The sequence below is a fragment of the Excalfactoria chinensis genome, unplaced genomic scaffold (genome assembly GCF_039878825.1).
Source record: "Excalfactoria chinensis isolate bCotChi1 unplaced genomic scaffold, bCotChi1.hap2 Scaffold_82, whole genome shotgun sequence".
NCBI lineage: Eukaryota > Metazoa > Chordata > Aves > Galliformes > Phasianidae > Excalfactoria > Excalfactoria chinensis.
Genome location: NW_027315715.1, coordinates 80,839 through 106,563, shown reverse-complemented (window position 1 = coordinate 106,563; position 25,725 = coordinate 80,839). Strand labels below are relative to the sequence as shown.

Below are 25,725 nucleotides of genomic sequence, written 5' to 3'. Positions count from 1 at the left end.
GGCAGCTCGGCATCATCTTCTTGGCAGCGTCCTCCTCTCGCACCGTGCTGCCTGGAGGTGCTGGCGCTGCCTTGTCTGGGTCTCTGTCTTGGGGCTGGAGGGCAGCAGGGCCGGCACTGGCTGTGGGTTGGGGCTGCACAGAGGGTGGCTGGCGCACCGGCCCCACCGCAGTCACTCTCTGCCCCAGCGGATGCATGGCCTGGATGGACTCACACAGGTGCACGCGCAGCTCGCTGGCAGTGCCCTCTTGCCCGCTGCTGCTGGCTCCTGTGCTGGCCCCAGACAGCTCCACTTGATGTGGGTGTTTGCAGCCTTTTCTGTCTGTTCTTTCCTTGCATGGAGGCAATGTCAAATTCGTGACAATAGTGAAGGCTTGCACTGTGTAACAGGCTTGCATCATAGAGCAGGCTTGCATTCTGGAACAGGCTTGCATTCTAGAACAGGCTTGCATTCTAGAACTGGGTTGCATCATAAACCAGGCTTGCATTCTAGAACAATCTTGCAAAATAGAACAGGCTTGCAATCTGAAACAGTCTTGCATCATAGTGCAGTCTTGCATTTTAGAACAGGGTTACATTCTAGAAGAGGTTTGCATCATAGAACAGAATTGCATTCTGGAACATTCTTGCATCATAGTGTAGTCTTGCATTCTAGAATAGGGTTGCATTCTTGAACTGGGTTGCATCATAGTGCAGGCTTGCATGCTGGAACAGGCTTGAATTCTAGAACAGTCTTCCACCATAGTGCAGGCTTGCATTCTAGAACAGGGTTGCATCATAGAACAGGCTTGCATTCTGGAACAGTTGTGCATCATAATGCAGGCTTGCAAACTAGAAGAGGGTTGCATCATAGAACAGGGCTGCATTCTAGAACAGGGTTGCATCATAGAAAAGGGTTGCTTTCTAGAACAGTCTTGCGTCATAGAACAGGCTTGCATTCTAGAATAGGGTTGCATTCTTTAACAGGGTAGCATCATAGTGCAGGCTTGCATTCTGGAACAGTCTTGAATTCTGGAACAGTCTTGCATCATAGTTCAGGCTTTCATTCTAGAACAGGGTTTCTTCATAGAACAGGCTTGCATTCTGGAACATTCTTGCATCATAATGCAGGCTTGCATTCTAGAACCGGCTTGCATCATAGAGCAGGCTTGCATTCTGAAACAGTCTTGCATCATAATGCAGGCTTTCATTCTAGAAAAAGGTTGCATTCTAGAACAGGCTTACATTCTGAAACAGGCTTGCATTCTGGAACAGTCTTGCATCATAATGCAGGCTTTCATTCTAGAACAGGCTTGCATTTTAGAACAGGCTTGCATCATAGTGCAGTCTTGCGTTCTAGAACAGGCTTGCATTCTGGAAGAGGTTTGCATCATAGAGCATTCTTGCATTCTAGAACAGGCTTGCATTCTAGATCTGGGTTGCATCATAAAGCAGGCTTGCATTCTAGAACTGTCTTGCATCATAGTTGTCACAGATTATCTAGATTTACCTGTATCCATGACAGGGCAGCCTCCCCGTAGGGCCTCCCCTCCCTCCCCTCCCGGGGCCCCGGAAAGGAAGGGAAAATAAAACAGTAGCAGCAATCTAAGGAGGAAAACTTATTTTACTAAATATGATATCGGAATACAATGATTGAGGCTAATAAATTGAACAAAACAGAGGGAGAGAGTCCCCGAAAAACCAAGAGGCCTACTGTGAAGTCTAGGCGACACGGCAGGAATGCTTCTCACTCCCTGAGAGTCCGAGAGAGAGAGACAGTTCCAGCCTGAGAGCGAGATTATATATGTCCTCCTCCCGTGACTTATCTCTGGCCGCGGCATCCTCTGGGATATGTAGTTCTTCTCTGAGAGCTGAGCACCTGGGATGCTACCATTCTACGGAACTGGAGTATGGATGATCCATACTGCACATGATGTTATGATGTGGAATATTGACAGCAGCACCACAAAACTATGACAGTAGTGCAGGCTTGCATTCTAGAACAGGGTTGCATCACAGAACAGGCCTGCATCATAAAACAGAATTGCATTCTGTAACAGTCTTGCATCATAGTGCAGGCTTGCATTCTAGAATAGGTTTGCACTCTTGAACAGGGTTGCATCATAGAACAGGGTTGCATTCTACTACAGGGTTGCATCATGGAACAGGCTTGCATTCTGGAACAGGCTTGCATTCTAGAACAGGGTTGCATCATAGAGCAGGCTTGCATTCTGGAACGGGCTTGAATTCTGGAACAGGGTTGCATCATTGTGCAGGCTTGCATTCTGGAACTGTCTTGCATTATAGTGCAGTCTTGTATTCCAGAAGAGGATTGCATTCTTGAACAGGGTTGAATCATAGAGCAGGTTTGCAGTCTAGAACATTCTTGCGTCATAGTGCAGGCTTGCTCTCTGGAACAGTGTAGAATCATAGAATAGGGTTTCATTGTAGAACTGGGTTGCATCATAGAACAGGCTAGCATTCAGGAACAGTCTTGCATCATAGTGCAGTCTTGAACAAGGTTGCATAATAGGACAGGCTTGAATTCTGGTACAGGGTTGCATCATACAGCAGGCTTGCAATCTAGAACAGGTTTGCATCAAAGAATAGGCTTGCATTCTGAATCTGGCTTGCATTCTGTAGCAGGCTTGAACCACAGAAGAGGCTTGCATTGCAGGACAGTCGAGCTTTCTAGAACAGGCTTGCATTACAGAACAGTCTTGCATTCTAGAAAAGGCTTGCATCATAGAACTGGCATGCACTCTAGAACAGGCTTGCATCATTATACAGGCTAGCATTCGAGAGCAGGGCTGCATCATAGAACAGGCTTGCATTCTGGAACAGGCAAGCACTCTGGAATTGGGTTACGTCATAGAACAGGCTTGCATTCTGGAAAAGGCTTGCATTCTAGAACAGGCTTGCATTTTAGAACATGGTTGCAACATAGAACAGACTTGCATTCTGGAACAGGCTTACATCAGAGGACATGCTTGCATCCTGGAACTGGTTAACATCATAGAACAGGCGTGCACTGTAGAACAGTCTTGCATTCTAGAACAGGCTTGCATCATTGAGCAGTCTTGCATTCTAGAACGGGCTTGCATCATTGAACAGGCTTGCATCATTGAACAGGCTTGCATTCTAGAACAGGGTTGCATTCTGGAACACGCCTGTATTCTAGAACAGGGTTGCATCATAGAGCAGGCTTGCATTCTGGAGCAGGCTTACATTCTAGAACTGGCTTGAACTGTGGTTCAGGTTTGCATTCTGGAACAGGCATGTATTCTAGAACAGGGTTGCGTCATACAACAGGATTGCATTGTAGAACATTCTTGCATTCTGGAACAGACTTGCATTCTGGAACAGGCTTGCATCATAGTACCGGACTGCAAACTAGAGCAGGCTAGCATCATAGAACAGGCTTGCATTCTAGAACAGGGTTGCATCATAGAACAGGCTTGCATTCTGTGACAGGCATGTATTCTAGAACAGTCTTGCATCATAATGCAGGTTTGCGTTCTAGAACAGGCTTGAATTCTAGAACAGGGTCTCATCGTTGAACAGGCTTACATTCTGGAACAGGCTTGCATTCTAGAACTGTCTTGCGTCATAGTGCAGGCTTGCATTCTAGAACAGGGTTGCGTTCTGGAACAGGGTTGCATTCTGGAACAGGCATGTATTCTGGAACAGGATTGCATTATACATTAAGCTTGAATTCTGGAAAAAGCTTGCATCATAGAACAGGCTTGCATTCTGGAACTGAATTGAATCATAGAACAGGCTTGCATTCTGGAACAGGCTTGTATCATGGAACTGGCGTGCAATTTGCAACTGGTTTGCATTCTGGAACAGACTCGCATTCTGGAACAGGCTTGTATTCTGGAACAGGCTTGTACTATAGTGCAGGCTTGCATCATATAAACAGCTTGCATTCTGGAACATGTTTCCATTCTGGAACTGGGTTGCATCATAGGACAGGCTTGCATTCTAGAACTGGCTTGCATCATAGAACAGGCTTGCCTTTTAGAACCGGTTTTCATCATACAACTGGCTTGTATTCTGTAACTTGGTTGCATCATAGAGCAGGCTTGCATTCTATTACAGGGTTGCATTGCAGAACAGGCTTGCATTCTAGAACACTTTTGCATCATAGAACATTCTTGCATTCTGGAACTTGCTTGCATTCTGGAACAGTCTTGTATCATATTGCAGGTTTGCATTCTAGAACAGGCTTGCTGTCTAGAACAGGCTTGCATCATAGAACAGGCTTTCATTCTAGAACAGGGTTGCACTCTGGAACAGGCATGTTTTCTAGAACAGGGTTGCATCATAGAGCAGTCTGACATTCTAGAACAGGCTTGCATTCTGGATTATGCTTGCATTCTGGAACTGGCTTGCATTCTGGAACAGGATTGCATCATAGAACAGGCATGCAATTTGCGACTGGCTTGCATTCTGGAACAGGCTTGGATCATAGTTGTTTACGGGTTACCTAGATTTACCTGTATCTGTGACAGGGCAGCCGCCTTGTACTGCCTACCCCCCCACCGGGGCCCCTGAAAGGGGGCTGTGACAATGCTTTATCTCAGGGACATGCACAGCCAAAAACTGCTGGAGGGGTGAAAGGATGGGGACATGGGGCAGCACGGTGGTGCGGGTTAGATGGTCTAATTTCAACCCCCCTGCTATGTGCAGGGTCACCAACCACCAGACCAGGTTTCCCAGAGCCACATCTAGCCGGCCTTGAATGCCTCCAGGGGTGCGGCATCCACCACCCCTCGGCAACTTTTATAACAACATTCTTTTTTTTCTTTTTCTAATGGCTGTCTTTAACAAGGATTTTAGAAAGTCAGCCTTCAAAGTATCTTCACTCATGCTAAATTTTTCTTGTAACTATGTACATGCTATGCTGTTTAAAAAATTGATTTTGTTATTTTTTAATTTTGCCATAGCCCCTTCTTTACTCTTCTGGGCTGAATTCCATCGACTTATTAGTAAAGGCTGGGGATAATACGGGTAGATATAAGCGGTAGTGTCATCAGGGCACCATTCATTGTTCACTGGACACTTATCCATTGACTGATTTATGTTGTGGATGTTGCCATACTGTTTGATAGACAATAAAGAGCCACTGCTTCAGTTTTTTACTGCATCTTCATGGAATATTGGCATCCAAATTGACTTAATGCATTGACTTCTTTGCAGCAGCTTTTAAACAATTCCACTCTCTTCTCCTTCTGATGGGCATACTCTCCCAGAACTACTATGAATACAGCCAAGTGTGACAGATCCACTGTGATGTCTGAGTACCCGAGAGTTAGACCCAGAGAACTGCCCAGTCCTTCCAAGACCCTCAAGTCGTACAAGGAGATGAGGTTGATCAAGCACAGCCTGCCTTTCATGAACCCATGCTGGCTGGGCCTGATACCCTGGATGCCATTTACATGCCATGTGATCTCATCCAAGATGATTTGTTCCATAACTTTCCCCAGCACTGAGGTCTGGCTGACCTGCTTGTAGTTAAGTGCTGCAAGATCAGAAACCCAAGGTCACTGCTCCCCAGCATCCCCCACAGCTTTGTCATGCATCTGCATGTGAAGAGACGTTCACCACTGAGCACGTTTCCTGTGCACAATCAGGTTGACTAAGGCTGCAGGGTGCCCTCTCTTCTCAGAGTGCTTTTGAAGAAAGCAGTCCAGGCAGACCCCTGCCCACTTGCGGGATGTGGCTAGGAAGTCACAGGTCAGAGGGCCCAGCGGTCTCACCAAGGTGCCAAATTATTTGTGGGTGCATCCTTTCTGCAGGAGTGAGAGGCAGGGAAAAGGTCTCAGGTGGCTCCAAGTGCTCATCCACTTCTGCTCACGTTGGTCCCCAAGTGGTGACCAAGTAAAAGGGCAGGAAGAGGGACCTCCCCAGAGGCCCAGGAGAGTCAAGACCCAGAACCCAGCTGGGCAGGGCTACCTTCCAGAGATGCCGCTGCATCATGTGAGGGGACATGAGGCATATATGGGATGTCTACTCACCACCAGCTCAGTTTGCTCCTTGCATGCCCCCAGCAGCTGGGCACAGACTCTCAGGGCCCTCTCTGGCTCCAGTGTGTTGAACAAAGTTAGGCAGCAGTGCAGAAGCCAGCACAGGATGGGGATCAATCACAGGACAGGCGACTTTCTGTCCTTGACATCCCCCTCTCAGTCTCTCCTTTTCTGGCCCCTCCTCTAAAGGCTGCTTGTCATGGTCATTACCATCTGCACAGCCCACCGCTCTTGGCTGGCACCTCTGCCCTGAACTAAAAGCCACTTCTGTGCAGAAACCTCCACCCTGCAAATTTTCCCCAGGCTGCTCTCAGAGTCCTTGGGGCTGGCTGTTGTCTTTTCCTCCAGCAAGCCCCACTTCTTTGCCTGCCTTCAGTCAACAGGGGCCTGGCACTCTCAATCCCCAGCCAGAAGAATGGCCTCAATTGCAGCAGTCTCAAATCAACATCTCAAATCTTTCCTTGCTCAGAAAACACTTCGGTAAAAAAGAACAGGCACGCTAGCTTTTAGAATTACCTTCTCTATAGGACCTGATGCTTTAAAGCACAAGCTGTCCTAGCAATGACCTGCCTCAGTTCTCTAGATGGATCTATGTCCGTGACAGGGAAGGTTGTGCGCCCATGGGCCCCCTGACCACAAAAAGAGGAAGGGGAAGGGAAAAGGGGTAGGGAGATGGGAACTGGGCTCAAGGAAACACACAGAGAAGCAGCAACTATCTAAGGAGGAAAAACTTAATTTACTAACGATGATATTGGAATGCAAGATAACACAATATAATACAATCAAATTGAAACTGAGGCGAATAAATCAGGTAAAATAAGAGAGAGAGAGAGGATTCCAAAGACTGAGAAGACTACTTTGAAATGGAAGGTGCCACAGTTTGGAAGGACACCAACTCCCGCAGCCAGGCAGTGAGAGAGAGAGCGAGCATCCCTTCCGTGACGTATTTCCCTCTCCACAAACCATCCTGGAGGCAGTGACCACCTCTGTGTACAAAATGGAAGAAGCCCTGGAAGAAGCTTGGAAACTTCTGACATGATAACCCATATCCAAGAACTTGCCCTGTGCAGGGTCTCACGGGGAATGAGGAAGAGGGGACCTGACAACCAACGTGCAAACCAGCTGCTGCTGCTGGCCTCTCAGAGGCACTGGCAGATGTGAGTCAGAAAGCACAGACCCCAGCCAGGAGCCCAGGGATGGCCTGTCAGCTGCTGCAGGCTGAAGCCACTGCACAGTTTGATGAACAGCTGTGTGCTTCCTGCTGGACTGTGGGTTTCTGAGAACATCCGACCCCAGCAGCTCCAGAAATGTCTCACAAGAAGGATGACAGACAGAGTCACTGCATGTCCTTTATTCTCTCACAGTTCACAGGGAGCCTGGTTCATTCTTCTCACTAGTGACAAGTGACAGGACGAGGGTAAATGGCCTCAAGTTGCTCCAGGGCAAGTTTAAATTGGATATTAGGAAGAACTTCTTTACAGAAAGGGTGGTTAGGTACTGGAATGGGCTCCCCAGGGAGGTGGTTGAATCGCCATCCCTGGATGTGTTTAAGAGCTGTTTGGATGTGGATATGATTTAGCAGAGGGTTTTTAGAGATCGGCTACTGGTTAGGCTGCGTTTGGACGTGATGATCTTCAAGGTCTTTTCCAACCTGTGTAATTCTATGATTCTTTGATTATGTACAGTATGTCTGGGCTAAACTACAAAGGTATAAGCTCATTAGGAACAGATTTGAGTAATGATGTTTTAGTGAAAAACATTACAATATTAAAAAAAAAAAAAAAAAGAAGAATAAGAATAAATTACACATATAAAATGGCACAAAACAAACAATAAAAGAGAGCTTGATTCAGTAAAAAGCTGCATTATAAGCCATGAATTCAAAAAGCTGGGTAGTTCACTGCTTTTGAAACACATTTGGTCATCACTTTCCTCACTGCATCCTTGACCTCCCTGTTCCTCATGCTGTAGATGAGGGGGTTCACAGCTGGTGGCACCACCGAGTACAGAACTGACACCATCAGGTCCATGAATCGAGAGGAGATGGAGGGGGGCTTCAGGTAGGCAAAAAAGCCAGTGCTGAGAAACAGGGAGACAACGGCCAGGTGAGGGAGGCACGTGGAGAAGGCTTTGTGCCGTCCATGCTCAGATGGCATCCTCAGCACGGCAAGGAAGATCTGCACATAGGACGCAACTATGAAAACAAAGCACCCAAAACATAAACTGATAATCAAAATGAGAAACACAATTTCCCTGATGTAGGAGCCTGAGCAGGCAAGCCTGAGGATCTGGGGGATTTCACAGAAAATCTGGTTGACAACATTGCCTTGGCAGAGAGGCAGTGAAAACGTACTGGCAGTGTGCAGCAGGGAATTGAGAACCCCAGCACCCCAGGCAGCTGCTGCCATGGTGGCACAAGCTCTGCTGTCCATTAAGGTCCCGTAGTGCAGGGGCTTGCAGATGGCAACGTAGCGGTCATATGACATGATGGTGAGAAAGGAATACTCTGCTGAGAGGAAGAAGAGAAAGAAATAGAGCTGTGCAGCACATCCTGCGTAGGAGATGGCCCTGGTGTCCCAGAGGGCGTTGGCCATGGCTTTGGGGAGAGTGGTGGAGATGCAGCCCAGGTCGAAGAGAGCCAGGTTGAGGAGGAAGAAGTACATGGGGGTGTGCAGGCGCTGGTCGCAGGCTATGGCTGTGATGATGAGGCCGTTGCCCAGGAGGGCAGCCAGGTAGATGCCCAGCAAGAGCCAGAAGTGCAGGAGCTGCAGCTGCCGCGTGTCTGCCAACGGCAGCAGGAGGAACTCGCTGATGGAGCTGCTGTTGGGCATCTGCTGTTGCTGGGCTTGGAGTCCTGCTCAGAATGCAGAAGATAATGACAAATCCAGACCATTCTCAGACACACTCCTCCTGCTATACTATATAAGTTTTCCTTTTCCTTTGGAAAATGATCATTTAACTCCAGAACTTGAAGTTATTTTCATGAGTTTCACCATCTCCTAAAGTGTAGAATATTGGAGAGCTTTTACTTTCTTCTCATTTCCTCATCATATCCCAGTCTCCTGGATATTTACGTCTTTACTGAAGCTGCTCTTTGAAACCCCAGCCCCAGCATCTGTGCACTTCAGATCATCTCATAGAAATCAGCCTGCTTACAGGAGAAGTGAACTAATTATATCTGCAGAAAACACTGCCTTGGTTCTTCCCTTGCAAAGCACCATTACAAACATTCTGTTGTGCAGTGGAGCTGTGATCCCCCTGCCCCAGGCAGCAGCTGTGGCAGCACAAGCCCTGCCGGGGGCTCCTTCTTCCCACACATCTCCCTGCAGAGTCCTGGGCAGCTCCCCGGGTCCCAGTCACCCGCCTGCAGCTCTGTCTGCGCAGCCTGCAGCCGTGCTGGGACACGCAGCTCTCAGGGCTGTGCTCTGAAGCTGCAGCACCGAAGCCCTCAGCTGGAGCTGAAGGCTTTTCACACAGTAAAGTAACATGCAGAGCCTGCAGCCAGATCTGCTATGGGATGTCCCTGATTTGGTTAACCCTCTATGAAAAGCAGCTGACATAGACTGCAATGAGACTTACCGTGTCATGGTCTGTGAGCAATGCTCCTGCTGTGGGCTCACAGCCCACTCACACCGTACACATCCTGTAAGCTCTCTCCCCTATCTCTCCTCTCCTTCTGTCACCTGCAGGCTGTGCTGTGCACAAGAGCTGCTCCTGGGCACAGCTGTCTCTCTGCCCACACAGTTTCTTGGAGTATGAATGGGTCCACTGAGGGCCATTAACAAGCAAGTTTCCCAAGGGACTTGTTAGAGCAGATAACTGGAAGCCATGAATACAGGCAGGCAAAGGCACTGGCATGGTGGCTCTGATGTTGAGAAATCCCTCCTTTGTCTTATGAAGCAGACAGGCCATGACCTGATTCCCAGACCCTTGGCAGGGAGACCCTGTCCCTCATGTTGCCTGAGGGCCCTTCCTGGGCAGTGGAGGGAGGTTTGTATGATGTCAAAGGAAAGACACAGGGACAGAAGATCCCAGGATCTGCATGGGGTGCAAGGACACTGTGAAGTTCATGTGTGCCCTGTGTCTCACGGCAGGATGTGGGAGGTAAGAAGGGTCAAGTCTGAACATGTAGTCAATCCCAATGTAACTCTGAACTTCAGATCTCTCAGTTCCAATGCCCTCCTTTGCACACCCTCCCATAGTTTGATGTCCTTTATGTTCTGCAGTGCCCAGAATTACACCCAGTGCTCCAGATGTGGATGTAGCAATGCAGAGCAGAGAGGGACAATCCTTTCCCTTACCCAGCTGGCAATACCTTGCTTGATGCACTCCGGGGGACCATTGGCCTTCCTGGCTGCCTGGGCACACTGCTGACTCACATTCAATTTGATGTTGAACAGGACCCCCAGTCCTTCTCAGTCAGACCGCTCTCCAGTGTCCCATATCCAGTCAGTGTGTATGTCCAGGGTTGACTCTACCCAGGTGCACAATCAGGCACTTGTTATACTTGATGCCCAGTTCTCTGACCCAGTTCTCCATCTCTCTGCAAGTCCTCTCCACCCTCAGTGAAGGCAACAGCACCTCCTCATGTGGTATCATCAGCAAACTTGCTCAAAATGTCTTCTAGTCCTGCATGCAAGTCATCCACAAAAATTTGAAAGAGAATGGCCCTAAAATGGAGCCCTGGGGATGACTGATAGTGACCATCTACCAACCTGATGGAACCCATTGACTATAATCCTTTGGGCCTGACCTAATGGCCAACTGCTCACCCACCACGTTCTGTTTCTGTCTATCTGTATGCAGGACATTCTGCTCAGAAGGGTGCTGTGAGAAACAGTATCAGAAGCTCTACTTAAATCCTCAACGATAACATCAACTGGCTTCCCTTGGTCAACTAAATGGATAACCTTGTAATAAAAGGGCCTTAAGATAAACAGGACCTTTCCCTTGGGAACTTGTGTCGGCTGGGACCAATGACAGAGTGATCCTTCAGCTGCCTTTAACAGTGTGGGAAATCCCTGAGATAGACACCTCCTTCCTGAGCATCAGCTCGTGCGGGGTGGACAGGCTGCAACAGCAGCACCGTCTGAGAGCAGAGCCTGGGGTTGTTGTAACCCAAGTGCAGGACGTGGCACTTGGTCTTGTTGAACCTCATCCCATTGGCTTCAGCCCAGCTCTCCAGCCTGTCCAGAGCCCTCTGTAGGGCCTCTCTACCCCCAGGCAGATCCACACTCCCAGCCAATCTGCAGACTTACTGAGGGTGCACTCAATGCCTTCATCCAGGTCATCAATAAAGATATTGAAGAGGACAGGTCCCAGCACTGACCCCTGGGGAGCACCACTCGTGACCGGTCGCCAGCTGGATTTAACTCCATTTACCACCACTCTCTGAGCCCGGCCCTCCAGCCAGCTCCTTACCCAGCCGAGACTGTACCCATCCAAGCCACGGGCTGCCAGCTTCTGCAGGAGAATAATGTGGGAGACAGTGTCAAAGGCTTTGCTGAAGTCTAGGTAGACCACATCAACAGCCTTTCCCTCATCCAGCAGATGGGTCACTTGATCATAGAAGCAGATCAGGTTGGTCCAACAGGACCTGCCCTTCATGAACCCCTGCTGGATAGGCCTGATCCCCCAGTCGTCCCGCACATGCCACATGAAGTTCCTCAAAACAATCTGCTCCATAACCTTCCCTGGTACCGAGGTCAGACTAACGGGTCTGTCGTTCCCCAGATACTCCTTACAGCCTTTCTTGCAAATGGGGATCACAGTGACAAGCCTCCAGTCTTCTAGGACCTCACCAGTCAACAAAGAGCACTGATAGATGATGGAAAGTAGCTTGGCTGTCACCTCTGCCAGTTCCCTCAGCACTCTTGGGTGAATCTCATCTGGACAGTTGTGACAGTCCAGTTGGACTAGTAAGTCTCTGACTATTTCTTCCAGAATCATGGGGTGTTTAGTCTGCTCCCCTGGTTGGTCTTCCCCTGTGTTGGGCAGTGATCCAGCTGAGGCAGTGCAGGCGTCTCATCCGTAGAGGGAAACCCTGGGGCTGAAATGGGATTCAGCTCCCCACAGACCCACAAGAGCCGGGATTCCTCTGCTTCATTTCAGATGTGCACAAGTGTTGCCTGCATGTGAGCTCCTGCTCTGAGTCCTTCAGCATGGAGTCAGTTGCTCACACACAGACTCTGGCTGCTGCCTGGAAGGACCACATCCATACAGCATGGCAGGCATCGGCTGGTTAGTGTGTGAAGCCAGGAAACCTTGCTGGCTGTGGCCCTGAGACAGGCAAAGGAAGTCCCAGTGCAGGTGACATCACACGGGCTGCTGGAACCTGTGTGTTGTCACGCTGCATTTCCATGACAACAGCAGGCCTGACCGAGGGGGACCTTTGCTGTCATTTTAGGTACCGGATAGAGCATGTTGCAGAGGGGCAGACAGTCTTGCCAAAGAGGCCTGTGGTACACCACCATGGACAGCACAAGTCTTTTTGTGCCTCCTTGAACCCTGGCCAGGCTTTGTGGAGAAAGCCAAGAGGAGAAAGAGGGCACTGAGTATTTCCCCAGACAGCTACATAGATTGTTTTATTCAGCAGTATAAAGGCTGGACCTGCTTACAGTGGCTGTGGATGCCTCATCCGTGGGATGGATGCATTGCTGTGCAAGTTCCCCATGGCTGGGAGAGGTTCTCCATATCATCATTGCAAAAGGAGCTCCCCAGTGAGTGTGGATCTGAGTGATGGGAAAGTGTTGGGTCAGCTGGTGATGTATCTTAATCACTGAGCTCACGTAGCAGTGATTAGGCCCACTGCCTCACTTATTTCCTTTACTGCTTTTCACTACAGACACTGCTTTATTTTTTGTATGCTATTGTAATGGGCAGTAAAAGAAGCCTATCCCTTATGTTGGTGTCTGTGTCCTTCCTGTTGACCCCCTGGACTGGCACAGCAGTATTAGCACGTGATGGGCACATAACTTGGACATCAGAAGCATGACTTGTAAGGCCAGCATCAAGAGCGTATGCTTTGGAGAGAGACTGAGAGACTTTGGCTAGTTGAGCCTGGAGAACAGAAGGCTCTGGGGAGACCATGTGGCTGCGTTCAGTAGACAGGGCCTCAATGGTCACCTATTTCCAACCCCCTGCTGCGGCCAACAGTGAGGTCAGGCTCTAGGTCAGGTTGCCCAGGGTGCCACCCAGCCTGAACTTCAACACTGGTAAGGACAGGGTATGCACAGTGTTTCTGGGCAGCCTGTGCCAGCACCTCACCAGCATCTCAGTGAAAAGATTCGTAGCACTGCTTTTGCAGTCTCTGGCTTAAAGAAATCCTTTTTATTTTTCTTCCCTACTAACTAACTTTTAACTATTGTTAAAATCTTATGCTTATGCATGCATTCTCTAACCAAACCTGTCACAGAGTTATCTAGATCAATCTATGTCTGTGACAGGGTGGGCAGTAGGTCCGTGGGCCCCCCATCCACCGACAAATGGGATGTGTAGTTCTTCTTCTGTGTGCTCCACATGATTTTGTGATGTGGAATGCCAACAGCAAAAATTACAAAACCATGACACCTGTTTCAATTCCTGTGGGTCATTGAGAAGCAGACCCAGTAATTGCCCAGCAGCCAATTTGTCTTTTCTCCCCTGGAATGGCACAGGGTGCAGCCATCCAAAGAGAGGCACTCCAGCCCCACCTGCCCTTTAAGCAGACTTCATTGCCATAGAAAACTGGAGTAGCCATATTTAGGTTCTGCTTTGGTTTTTGGCATTCAAGTGCTTTCAGTATCTCTTAGCAGTGCACAGACCCAAGGGTCCTGTGCTTTGATTGTACGATGGTTATTTAAACAATATATGCACTTATGATATATATAATATAATAATAATAAAATATAATATTTTTTTAAGTCACTACTGTAATTAAAAAAAAATAAAATTGAAATTCAAATGTTTTGCTATTTACCTGTTAACAATATTGTATATTTTATGAGATTAATCAAACACAGAATGACTGTATTGGAAGGGACTCCAAGGATCTCCAATTATAGGGAGGTCCACCAACCTCTAGTGATAAGAGCTGCTTCAAAAGTAATGCCTCCTCATTTATTACGTGGGCTGTAAGATCAGAGGCGGATATTGGAGATGTGGCTGTAGAGGCTGAACCTTCCCACCAACATCCCATTAAATGTTGTTCCGTGTTTCAGAATGGCACCTAACATGGAAGTGCATCCGAAGCAAAGGGGAGCCATTGAATTCCTCCAAGAGGAAAAAATTGCAGGCGCTGACATTCACCAACGTTTGCTGAATGTTTCTGGAGACCAAAGAGTGGATGTGAGCAGAGGGAGGTGAGGTTCCAGCAGTGGTAACTGTGGGTCACCTTTGCTGGTGCAGAAGGTTATGAGCATGGTATGTAGGCTCCTCTTCCCTCCCCTCAGGCTCCCATTAGTGTTCTCCAGACTTCTCCTGACCTCCTTGTGTCAGTCATCTCATGAGAGGCAGCTTTCTACCTACCAGCCCAGGCTGCAGAATGGCTCTTGTAAGTTCTGGGTAACTTTTATCAGACCTTTGTTCTCAGTTCCTCTTCTACAGTCCCTCCTAGAGGCAGTGACCACCTCTGTGTACAAAGAGGAAGAAGCCCTGGAGGAAGCTTGGAAACGCCTGACATGATAACGCAGGGTCTCACAGGGAATGAGGAAGAGGGGACCTGACAACCAATGTGCAAACCAGCTGCTGCTGCTGGCCTCTCAGAGACACTGACAGATGTGAGCCTGAAAGCACAGACCCCAGCCAGGAACCCAGGGATGGCCTGTCAGCTGTTACAGGCTGAAGCCACTGCACAGTTTGATGAACAGCTGTGTGCTTCCTGCTGGACTGTGGGTTTCCGAGAACATCCGACCCCAGCAGCTCCAGAAATGTCTCAAAAGAAGCAGGACAGACGGAGTCACTGCAAGACCTTTATTCTGTTAAGGTTCACAGAGAGCCTGGCTCATTATACAGTGTGTCTGGAGTACAGAACAAAGGTACAAGCTGAATAGGAATTGATTTCAGTAATGACTATGTAGTGAAAAGATTTCAGTATTTTTTATAAAAGAATAAAAATAAATTACACATATAAAAAAGCTCAAAACAAACAAACAATAAAAGAGAGCTTGCTTCAGTAAAAAGTAGCATTATAAACCATGAATTCAAAAAGATGGGCAGATCACTGCTAATGAAACACATTTGGTTATCAATTTCCTCACTGCATCCTTGACTTCCTGGTTCCTCATGCTGTAGATGAGAGGGTTCAATGTTGGAGGAACCACTGAGTACAGAAGTGCCAAAATCAGGTCCATGAATGGGGAGGAAATAGAGAAGGGCTTCAGGAGGGCAAAAAAGGCAGTGCTGATAAAGAGGGATACCACAGCCAGGTGAGGGAGACATGTGGAGAAGGCTTTGTGCCATCCCTGCTCAGAGGGCATCCTCAGCACGGCCATGAAGATCTGCACATAGGACACAACTATGAAAACAAAGCACCCAAAGACTAAACTGACACTAAAAATGAGCAACACAATTTCCCTGAGGTAGGCGCCTGAGCAGGAGAGCTTGAGGATCTGGGGGATTTCACAGAAAAACTGGTTCACAACATTCCCATGGCAGAGAGGCAGTGAAAACGTACTGGCAGTGTGCAACAAGGAACAGAGAACCCCAGAGCCCCAGGCAGCTGCTGCCATGGTGGCACAAGCTCTGCTGTCCATCAAGGTCCCGTAGTGCAGGGGCTTGCAGATGGCAACATAGCGGTCATAGGACATGATGGTGAGAAGGGAATACTCTGCTGAGATAAAGAAGGCAAAGAAAAAGAGCTGTGCAGCACATCCTGCATAGGAGATGGCCCTGGTGTCCCAGAGGGTGTTGGCCATGGCTTTGGGGAGAGTGGTGGAGATGCAGCCCAGGTCGAGGAGGGCCAGGTTGAGCAGGAAGAAGTACATGGGGGTGTGCAGGCGCTGGTCGCAGGCTACGGCTGTGCTGATGAGGCCGTTGCCCAGGAGGGCAGCCAGGTAGATGCCCAGCAAGAGCCAGAAGTGCAGGAGCTGCAGCTGCCGCGTGTCTGCCAACGGCAGCAGGAGGAACTCATTGATGGAGCTGCTGTTGGGCATCTGCTGTTGCTGGGCTTGGAGTCCTGCTCAGAGCGCAGAAGATAATGACAAGTCCAGACCATTCTCAGACACACTCCTCCTGCGATACTATGTAAATTTTCCTTTCCCTTAGAAAAATATTTAACTCCATAACTTGTATATGCTATCATGAGCTTCACCATCCCTTAAGGAGTAGAAGATTGGGGAGCTCTTATTTGCTTCTCCTTTCCTAATCATATCCCAGCCTCCTGGGTATTTTCCTTTTTACTACATCTGCTCTTCGAGGCCCCAGCCCCAGCCTCTGTGCATTTCAGTTTGTCTTAGAGAAATCAGCCTGTTTGCTGAACAAGTGAACTATTAATGTCTGCAGAAAAGAACTATAACTTAAGTTGATTGTATCCTTTTAGGTAGGTGAGGCTGAAAGCACAACCTGTGTGACTGTTCACAAAACTGCCAACTGATTGGAGAAATACTGGGGAGTCTCTGAGCTGTGTTCAAAGTTGACAGCCCCTTTAGATTTCTGCCTCCAATTCTTTCTGTTTTCACTCAGAACAGGAAAAGGAAAATCCCTGCCTTGGCTCTCCTCTTGCAATGGGCCCTCACAAACATTCAGTTGTGCAGTAGAGCTGTGATCCCCTGCCCCAGGCAGCAGCTGTGGCAGCACAAGCCCTGCCGGGGGGCTCCTTCCCCCCACACGTCTCCCCGCAGCACCCTGGGCAGCTCCCCGGGCAGGCTGAGTGCTGAGCCTGGCAGGCGGCAGAGTCCCATAGCCGGCACACAGCCCCTGGGGCACAGCAGGGACCCTGCTCTGCAGGAAAGACCCAGTCATCTGCCTGCAGCCCCGGCTGCACAGCCAGCAGCCGTGCTGGAACACGCAGTCCTCAGGGCTGTGCTTTCATAGTGCAGCATGGAAACCCTCAGCTGAAGCAGAAGTATTTTTCCACAGTAAAGAAGCATGCAGTGCCTGCAGACAGGTCTGCTATGGAACATCTCAGTTTTAGTTAACTCTCTATGAATAGCAGCTGCATGGTTTGCAGTGAGACTTACCGTGTCATGGTCTGTGAGCAATGTTCCTGAAGCAAACTCACAGCCTGCTCATACCATACACATCCTTCAAGCTCTCTTCCCTTTCTCTCCTCTCCTTCTGTCAGCTGCAGGCTGTGCTGTGCACAAGAGCTGTTCCTGGGCACAGCTGTCTCTTTGCAGCAGTGCCCACTTGTATCAGCTCCCTGTTTCCCAGGAGCCCGGCCCAGCTCATCACACTTGAGGATTTGAGTTTCTCTTCCTCCCTGCTTCCCCTGGAGATTTCCCTGGGGCTCCAGGGCTGAAAGCTCCTGATAGACAGCAGGCTCATCTCTGCAAAACTCACTTGGATGTTTGATGAATTTTTCACAAGTGGACAGACAGATACCAGTAGCATGGCTTTGGATTGCGGAATCAAACTCTCTAAGACAGAGTTAGGTTATAAAGCAGGTATTCTATTTTTGGGTATCGGGTGCAAGGGGGATCACACCTACCTTGCACACCAGAAAGCAGAAGTGTTACAGATTGAAAGCCAAGCTCAGACTTAATCAACCAATTTCCTGGAACTCATCTACATATTCATTATTTTCCAAGAACTCATTTACATTCTGCTCCTCCCTCCGGCACATGTGCTGTTTGTAGCTGGGGTCTTCCTCTAGTAATGGTGGGGATGAAGTCAGATGTCTTCCTTTTCAAAGGCTCAAAGACTTCCTCACTCTGTCCTTTTTACCCCATCATGTTTGATTGAAGTAGTCTGGTTCTGGCCGGCTTCGTTCCTTTTAGTATGCAGGATGTTCTTCCCTTATCATAACCGTACATCCTACTTGGTTATGGGCCCACATACCTGACCTTTAACTTTGAGATTTACTCTTTTACGATATCAGTTTGTTGACAGATCATGTTTGCCTAGCAGAAGTGCAAATGCCTCATCTGGAAAGCTCTTTGTGTGGATCGCTGCAGAGCACCGGGAGGCAGCACGGGTCCAGCCCTGGCAGGTTGCAGCATTTCAGGCAGCGCCTGCGTGCATCAGGAGACAGACACATGGGTGTGAAATATGGGCCACGGGTACTTGGGGTGGTCGTGTCACGGTATATAAGGCTTTGTTGCGCAGCATTAAACTGGCATTCGGCGTTAGACACTGTCTGTTCTGTATGCCCCTGGGCTTGGATGTCCAGAACATAGGGGGTTAGCCTAGCAGGTCTGCAGTTCAATCAACACAGTCCCTTAGTGTTGCAGCAACACTCTCCTCCTGGGAGATAAAAAAGACATGCAGACAAGGACAGGGACCCTCTGAAGTCCTTTCCTTTCAGTACCTGAAGGGAACCTATAACCAGGAGGGGAGTAAACTCTTTGATAGGGCCGATAATTTAAGTTGAAAGTTTAAATTTAAGTTGAAAGATGGAAGATTTAGGTTGGATGTTAGGGGGAAGTTCTTTACTAGGAGAGTGGAGTGGTCCTGGAACAGGCTGCCCAGGGAGGCTGTGGATGCCCCATCCCTGGAGGTGTTCAAGGCCAAGTTGGATGGGGCCCTGGGCAACATGTTCTAGTAAACGTAAAAGTTTGGTGGCCCTGCCAGGCAGGGGTGTTGGAGCTTCATGATCATTGAGTCCCCTTCCAATGCGGGTCATTCTGTGATTCTGTATGACTTCCCCTTTGAAGAGCTGTCATTCAGCAGAGGCAATCCGTGCAGGTGTCTCATCTCCAGATGTAAAACACTGGGATTGAAAGGAGATTCACTTCCCTACAGAGCCATGGGAAATGGGACTCCTCTTGCTTTGGAGCAGATGATAACAAGGGGTTGCCTGTCTGTGTGAGTCCCTGGTGTGAGTCCTTGGTCTTTCTTCAGCTGGAAGGTACTTGCTCACACACGGACACTCGATGGGCAGAATGTGCCTGTGGTGCTCATAGATGTGTGCAGCAGTGCCAGTAAGCTGTGGTAGACAATATCTGAGAGAGACACCTCCTTCCTGAGCATCAGCTGGGGGCCAGACGGGGCATGGGAGTATTCTTGGCCATCCTAAATGACATATCTTTAAGTAATGGGCACCTGAGAGTACAGCATTATTCAGCTGACTAAATGGATGAGCTCACCAGAAGAAGAGACAGATCTTTCTCTGTTCCCCATCTATTGCAAATTCCAGAGCTTAAGGCACTTGGAAGCTGTGACACACCTTCATTCTCTCACTGGTGGCACCTTTCTTTGTTCTGGGCTCACATTTAAATGGCATTTCCGTGGGGTCTCCAACACAGCCCCAGCCAGCCAGCAAATGCAGCTGAGGACCTTCAGGGAAGCCATGCCTTGGTAATGTCAGTGCTCGCAGGGCAACTGTGAGCCCCACAATGGGTCTCGTACCTGTGTGCCTCCTTCTGAACACCAGTACTATGGTGTAGATGTGAGGCCCAGCCAGACTAAGTCAAATCATGCATCTGGAATGGGATGCTTTCTGAAGAGTCCTACACTAATGAGAAGAACACAAACATTCACTCAGTGAGCTCAAAATCTCTGTGCATGTGCAGGCCTCGGGTCTGGTTTGGCTCACAAAGATGTTGTGGGATGGTTCCCACCTCTGGACTGTATCAAATGTGGTACGGACTCTTTAGAATCATAGAATCATAGAATCATAGAATTACTCAGGTTGGAAAAGACCTTGAAGATCATCAAGTCCAACCGCAGCCTAACCAGTAGCCTATCTCTTAAAAAACAACCACAAAACAATACTACAACAACAAACCTCTGCTAAATCATATCCCTGAGTACCACATCCAAACGGCTCTTAAACACATCCAAAGATGGCGATTCAACCACCTTTTTGGGGAGCCCATTCCAGTACCTTTATGATGGATGGCCAAGGAAGATGAGGAAAGGTTGCTGCCCTCTGTGAGAGTGCACTGAGTTCTGCCTGGGGATGGCGGAGGAGCCAGCTGAGAACTGATAGAAAGGGCTCATAGAGACCAGTATATTCTGTTCCTTTCTTCCTGATCAGGAAGATCAATAGGAGGGGGACAGGCAGGTATCTGAGTTACAGCTGGGATGAAATTGTTTTCTTCAGACTGCCTGCTATGGTGCAGTGTTTTCGATCTAGGAGAAAAACAGCGTTGATAACACTCAGATGTTTACAGCTGGTGCTAAGCAGTGTTGTACAGAGCCGGTGCCATGGTCAGAAGGAGTGCACAAGGAACTGGGAGGGAACAGACTGAGGACATGTGTCTTAAAGTGGCCAAAGGGATGTTCCGTACCATCTGACAGCAAGCAGAAGGAGCACTGAAAGGGGTGGGAGATCATTTCACTCTCTTCTGCTGCTCAGGGGCCAGCTGGGCATCACTCTGGTGGTGCCGAGCATGTGCTTGTGCATCAGTTGGAACGTACTATACCATGTATCTGGATATATCACAGAATCACAGAATCGCAGAATATGTATATCATATATATACATATATATATATATTCTCATAATGATTACACCTCTCCTTTCATCTCTCTTAGTAAATAGCTTCATTTCAACTCACAAGCTGTATATACCCCCACCTCTCCCCCCCAGTTCTCTTCCCCATCCCACTGGGAAGGGGGCAGTGCACAAAGCACTGTGTGCTACTGAGCCACACGTTGGGTTCAACAACCACCATCATTTTGGTGCCCGATGTGGGGCTCCAAGGGTTGAGATAACAGCACATCTGTCGAGAGCGAGTTAACACAGGGCTTTGTAGGAGTTGGAGAATTTGCTGGCCATGGTGCTGATTGTTTCCCTATTTGTGGAGCTTGTTGAGTCTTCTCATGAAGCTGCACTGCACAGCTCCTTGCTTGCTGCTTGTTTTCCCTGCTGCACTGTTTGTAAACTCTGGGGGCTGGATTCAGGTGTTTATTTTGCTATGCTGTTTGACCTTGGTTTATATCATGGTAAAATAGGCAGCTGACAAAGTGAAGTTCTGAGGACATTCACCTCTGCGATCATATTTGAGGTTTGGAAGCAATACTGTCAATATGATTAGAAATGACACCCTTTTTGTTATCCCCTCAGGGAGCCCAGCAATAGAGGTAAGAAGGGCAGACACCTTCCAGCAGTAACTCAGCCTCACTCTCACTTCTTGCCCTGGAGCTCCAGAGCTAGTTCCAATAGCTCCTGAGGATTCTGACTATCCGTGGGAGGCCCAAACCAGCACGCTCCCATTGCTATGTGCCGTTAATGCGTTCCAGGTTATGTTTCAGATTAAATAATTATTCAAGAACATCACTGAGAGATCTGCCCCAAGGTGAGAAGGCTCTGCATGGCACGGCGTGTGGGGTGGTCTGGGCAGCTGCCTGGAGTGGTGGGCACCCCCAGGGCTTTGGAACTTCATCTCCCAGCAACTGCAGGATCCTGAGAAACTGGTAGAATACTGGGGGAAGTTCTGCTGTGGGCCTGGTAATCCCCAAAAGGCACGTATGACTGCAGTGTGCCAGGGCCTGGCCCACACCTACTGAGCTGTGTTCAACACACTTCAGCATCCTCAAGGGGAAGAGAGCTGGATCTGCTGACAGTGCTGCAGCCTCTGTAACTCCTGGCACAGACTGCAGCAGCTCCAAGGCTTTGCTACACGTCCTGCGGTTGCTCCAAGCTCTGGACAGATCCCACTGTCACTCCACCCCTCATAATGAGCTCTGCAGTCACTCCTGCCACAGGTCCTGCAGCTGTTCCAGGTACTGCAATATGAAAATGAAACAAATTCCACACAAGGGAGGTGCACTGTGCCAGCAGGTATAGCCCTGTGGTCACTCCATCCCCTCCAATGAGCCCAGTGGCTGCTCCAATTTCAGTGACTGGTCCTGTGGTGATTCCTGCTCTGTCAATGAGCTCTGCAGTCTCTCTACTGCAACTGCCCAACAGCCGCTTCAGCTCCTACAGTGAACCCTGTGGCTGTTAAAACTTCTGCAAAAGGTCCTGCACTTGCAAACAGATATGCATATGTATTAGTATCTATGCATATGTTTGCAACTGCATATGTTGTATATATGTGAAAATATACTATATATATGATGAATGTATATATGCATATATCATAATCCTTTTCTTTTTCTCTTAGTAAATAACTTTAACCCAACAAATTCTAAACCATAGCACTGTCCTGAGTCTCTTACAGATCTCCTTGGGACACTTGAAATTGTCCCTGTCACTCAGTGAAGAGCACCAGAAGATCTTGAGGTCTTCTCAGGGAGCAGCTCCTGAGGTACATTCCTTACACCAGCTTTGGAAGAGGCCTCCAGTTCTCTGGTCCTGCTCTGAAGGAGCCCTCTTGTCATGGCAGTGCCAGCAAGGAGACCAGCTCTGACACAGCCGTTCATATTGCTGGCCACTGACTGCAGCCCCGGAGTGCTGCTGTAGAGACAACAGGACTGTTGTGAGACACACAAGACCTTCAGGCCAACAGAAATGAGAGGACTTGAGAGCACTGTGGCAGTGTAAAGAGAGCAGGAATGAAAAGAGCACATTGTGCTGCTGTCTGTGGCTGTACCTCCCCCAGACCCAGACAAGGCAGGAAGAGAGGAGAGCTAAGGAAAAGTCTATTTTGAAAGCCTTTTAGGAATCTTTTAACCTATTCAGGGAATCTGGTTTGATGTTTACATGAGCTCTTGGAGTGAGAAAATGGAAATTAGGTAGAAAAGAAGTTAAATTATTTTTTATTTATATGTTCGTTAACTTTTTTTTTTTTTTTTTTTTTTTTTTTGCGGGCTGCTATATCACACACAAACAATCAAAGATGCTTAAAAATAAAGAATCATCACTGGGAATCGTATGAGGAAGATATGCACTTTATGGAAGCTGGAATAGTGCATGTTGCAACACCTTGCTGAGAGCATGCTTGATCTCCGTGTTCCTCATGCTATAGATGAGAGGGTTCAGTGTTGGAGGAAACACTGCGTACAGAAGTGCCACTGTCAGATCCAGGAGTGGAGAGAAGATGGAGGGAGGCTTCAGGTGGGCAAAAAAGCCAGTGCTGAGAAATAGGGAGACCACGGCCAGGTGAGGGAGGCACGTGGAGAAGGCTTTGTGCCGTCCATGCTCAGAGGGCATCCTCAGCACGGCCATGAAGATCTGCACGTAGGACACCACTATGAAAACAAAGCACCCAAAGGCTAAAATGGCACTCAAAATGAGAAGCACAAGTTCCCTGCAGTAGGAGCCTGAGCAGGAGAGCTTGAGGATCTGGGGGATTTCACAGAAAAACTGGTTGACAACATTGCCTTGGCAGAGAGGCAGTGAAAACGTACTGGCAGTGTGCAGCACGGAATTGAGAACCCCAGCGCCCCAGGCAGCTGCTGCCATGGTGGCACAAGCTCTGCTGTCCATCATGGTCCCGTAGTGCAGGGGCTTGCAGATGGCAACGTAGCAGTCATAGGACATGATGGTGAGAAGGGAAAACTCTGCTGAGAGGAAGAAGAGAAAGAAAAAGATCTGTGCAGCACATCCTGCGTAGGAGATGGCCCTGGTGTCCCAGAGGGCGTTGGCCATGGCTTTGGGGAGAGTGGTGGAGATGCAGCCCAGGTCGAGGAGGGCCAGGTTTAGCAGGAAGAAGTACATGGGGGTGTGCAGGCGCTGGTCGCAGGCTACGGCTGTGCTGATGAGGCCGTTGCCCAGGAGGGCAGCCAGGTAGATGCCCAGCAAGAGCCAGAAGTGCAGGAGCTGCAGCTGCCGCGTGTCTGCCAACGGCAGCAGGAGGAACTCGCTGATGGAGCTGCTGTTGGGCATCTGCTGTTGCTGGGCTTGGAGTCCTGCTCAGAGTGCAGAAGATAATGACAAATCCAGACCATTCTCAGACACTCCTCCTGCTATACTATAAAAGTTTTCCTTTCCCTTTGGATACTGTTCATTTAACTCCAGAAGTTGTTTTCATGAGTTTCACCATCCCTTAACGAGTAGAAGATTAAGGAGCTCTTACTTTCTTCTCATTTCCTAATCACATTCCAGTCTCCTGGATATTTTCCTCTTTTCTCCAGCTGCTCTTACAGACCCCAGCCCCAGCCTCTGTACACTTCAATTAGTCTTAGAGAAATCAGCCTGTTTGCAGGGCAAGTGGACTATGAATGTCTGCAGAATACAACGATAAGTGAAACTGATTGTATCCTCTTAGGAAGGAGAGGCTGAAAGCACATTCAGTGTGACTGTTCCCAAAACAAACAAACAAGCAAACAAAAAACGATGGATTGAAGAAATATATGTCTCAGAGCTGTGTTTATGTTTGGCAGCCCCTTTAGATTTCTGCCTCCAAGTCCCTTCTCTTCCCTACGAACAGGAAATGAAACCTCCTGCCTTGGCTCTCCTCTTTCAAAGGGCCCTCACAAACATTCTGTTGTGCAGTGGAGCTGTGATCCCCTGCCCCAGGCAGCAGCTGTGGCAGCACAAGCCCTGCCGGGGGGCTCCTTCCCCCCACACGTCTCCCCGCAGCACCCTGGGCAGCTCCCCGGGCAGGCTGAGTGCTGAGCCTGGCAGGCGGCAGAGTCCCATAGCCGGCACACAGCCCCTGGGGCACAGCAGGGACCCTGCTCTGCAGGACACACATGGGCACCCGTCTGCAGCCCCGGCTGCACAGCCTGCAGCCGTGCTGGGACACGCAGCCCTCAGGGCTGTGCTCTGATGCTGCAGCACAGAAGCCCTCAGCTGGAACAGAAGGCTTTTTCCACATTAAAAAACGTGCAGTGCCTGCAGCCAGATCTGCTATGGGATGTCCCAGATTTAGTTATCCCTCTATGAAAAGCAGCTGCATGGTCTGCAGTGAGACTTACCGTGTCATGGTCTGTGAGTAAGGCTTCTGCAGTGAGATCACAGCCTGCTCACACCGTACACATCCTGTAAGCTCTCTCCCCTTTCTCTCCTCTCCTTCTGTCAGCTGCAGGCTGTGCTGTGCACAAGAGCTGCTTCTGGGTGCAGCTGTCTCTTCGCAGCAGTGCCCACTTGTATCAGCTCCTTGTGTCCCAGGAGCCCGGCCCAGCTCAGCACACTTGAGGATTTGAGTTTCTCTTCCTCATTTCTTCCCCTGGAGATTTCCCTGGGGCTCCAGGGCTGAAATCTCCTGATAGACAGCAGGCTCATCTCTGCAAAACACATTTGGATGTCAGATCAGTTACTCACCAGTGTACAGACTGATTCCAGAAGCATGATTTTGAGCTGTGGATTGAAACTCTATAACCCAGAGTTGGGTTATAAAGTAGGAATACATTTATTAGGCATCAGGTGCAAAGGGAATCACTCCTATCTTGCATACCTGTAAGCAGAAGTGTTACATATTTGAAAGCCAAGCTGATACATATCCAACAAATTTCGTGGAACTCATCTACATATTCATTGTTTCCAGTAACTCATTTTCATACTGCCCCTCACTCTGGTGCACTTTATAGTGGGGGTCTCCCTCCAGTGGTCTAGGGGATGAAGACAGATATCTTCTTCGTGAAGGCTTGAAGTCTTCCTTGCTCTGTCCTTTTTACATTGTCGTGTTTGATAGAAGTAGTCCGATTCTGGCCTAGTTCTTGAGACATGTTCCCTTTAGTGTGCAGGATGTTCTTCCCTTGTCTTAACCGCACATCCCACTTGGTTATAGGCCCAAAGACCTGAC

At 48.8% G+C, this 25,725-nt stretch overlaps 3 protein-coding genes across 3 annotated transcripts; all 3 read right to left on the bottom strand.

The window, feature by feature from the left end:
- Positions 1 to 7,890: 7,890 nt before the first annotated feature.
- LOC140265273 (olfactory receptor 14J1-like) lies at positions 7,891 to 8,841 on the bottom strand. Its single transcript, XM_072361183.1, has one exon. The coding sequence runs from the start codon at positions 8,839 to 8,841 to the stop codon at positions 7,891 to 7,893; it is 951 nt and encodes a 316-aa protein (XP_072217284.1).
- A 6,348-nt stretch (positions 8,842 to 15,189) lies between these two features.
- Positions 15,190 to 16,140, bottom strand: LOC140265272 (olfactory receptor 14J1-like). Its single transcript, XM_072361182.1, has one exon. It carries the CDS (start codon positions 16,138 to 16,140, stop codon positions 15,190 to 15,192), a length of 951 nt encoding a protein of 316 aa, XP_072217283.1.
- Positions 16,141 to 22,928: 6,788 nt separating this feature from the next.
- LOC140265286 (olfactory receptor 14A16-like) lies at positions 22,929 to 23,864 on the bottom strand. Its single transcript, XM_072361197.1, has one exon. It carries the CDS (start codon positions 23,862 to 23,864, stop codon positions 22,929 to 22,931), a length of 936 nt encoding a protein of 311 aa, XP_072217298.1.
- Positions 23,865 to 25,725: the final 1,861 nt, after the last annotated feature.

Excerpts from the sequence above, each read along its gene's own strand:
- LOC140265273 (XM_072361183.1), bottom strand. The coding sequence starts at position 8,841 with ATGCCCAACAGCAGCTCCATCAGCGAGTTCCTCCTGCTGCCGTTGGCA.
- LOC140265272 (XM_072361182.1), bottom strand. The coding sequence starts at position 16,140 with ATGCCCAACAGCAGCTCCATCAATGAGTTCCTCCTGCTGCCGTTGGCA.
- LOC140265286 (XM_072361197.1), bottom strand. The coding sequence starts at position 23,864 with ATGCCCAACAGCAGCTCCATCAGCGAGTTCCTCCTGCTGCCGTTGGCA.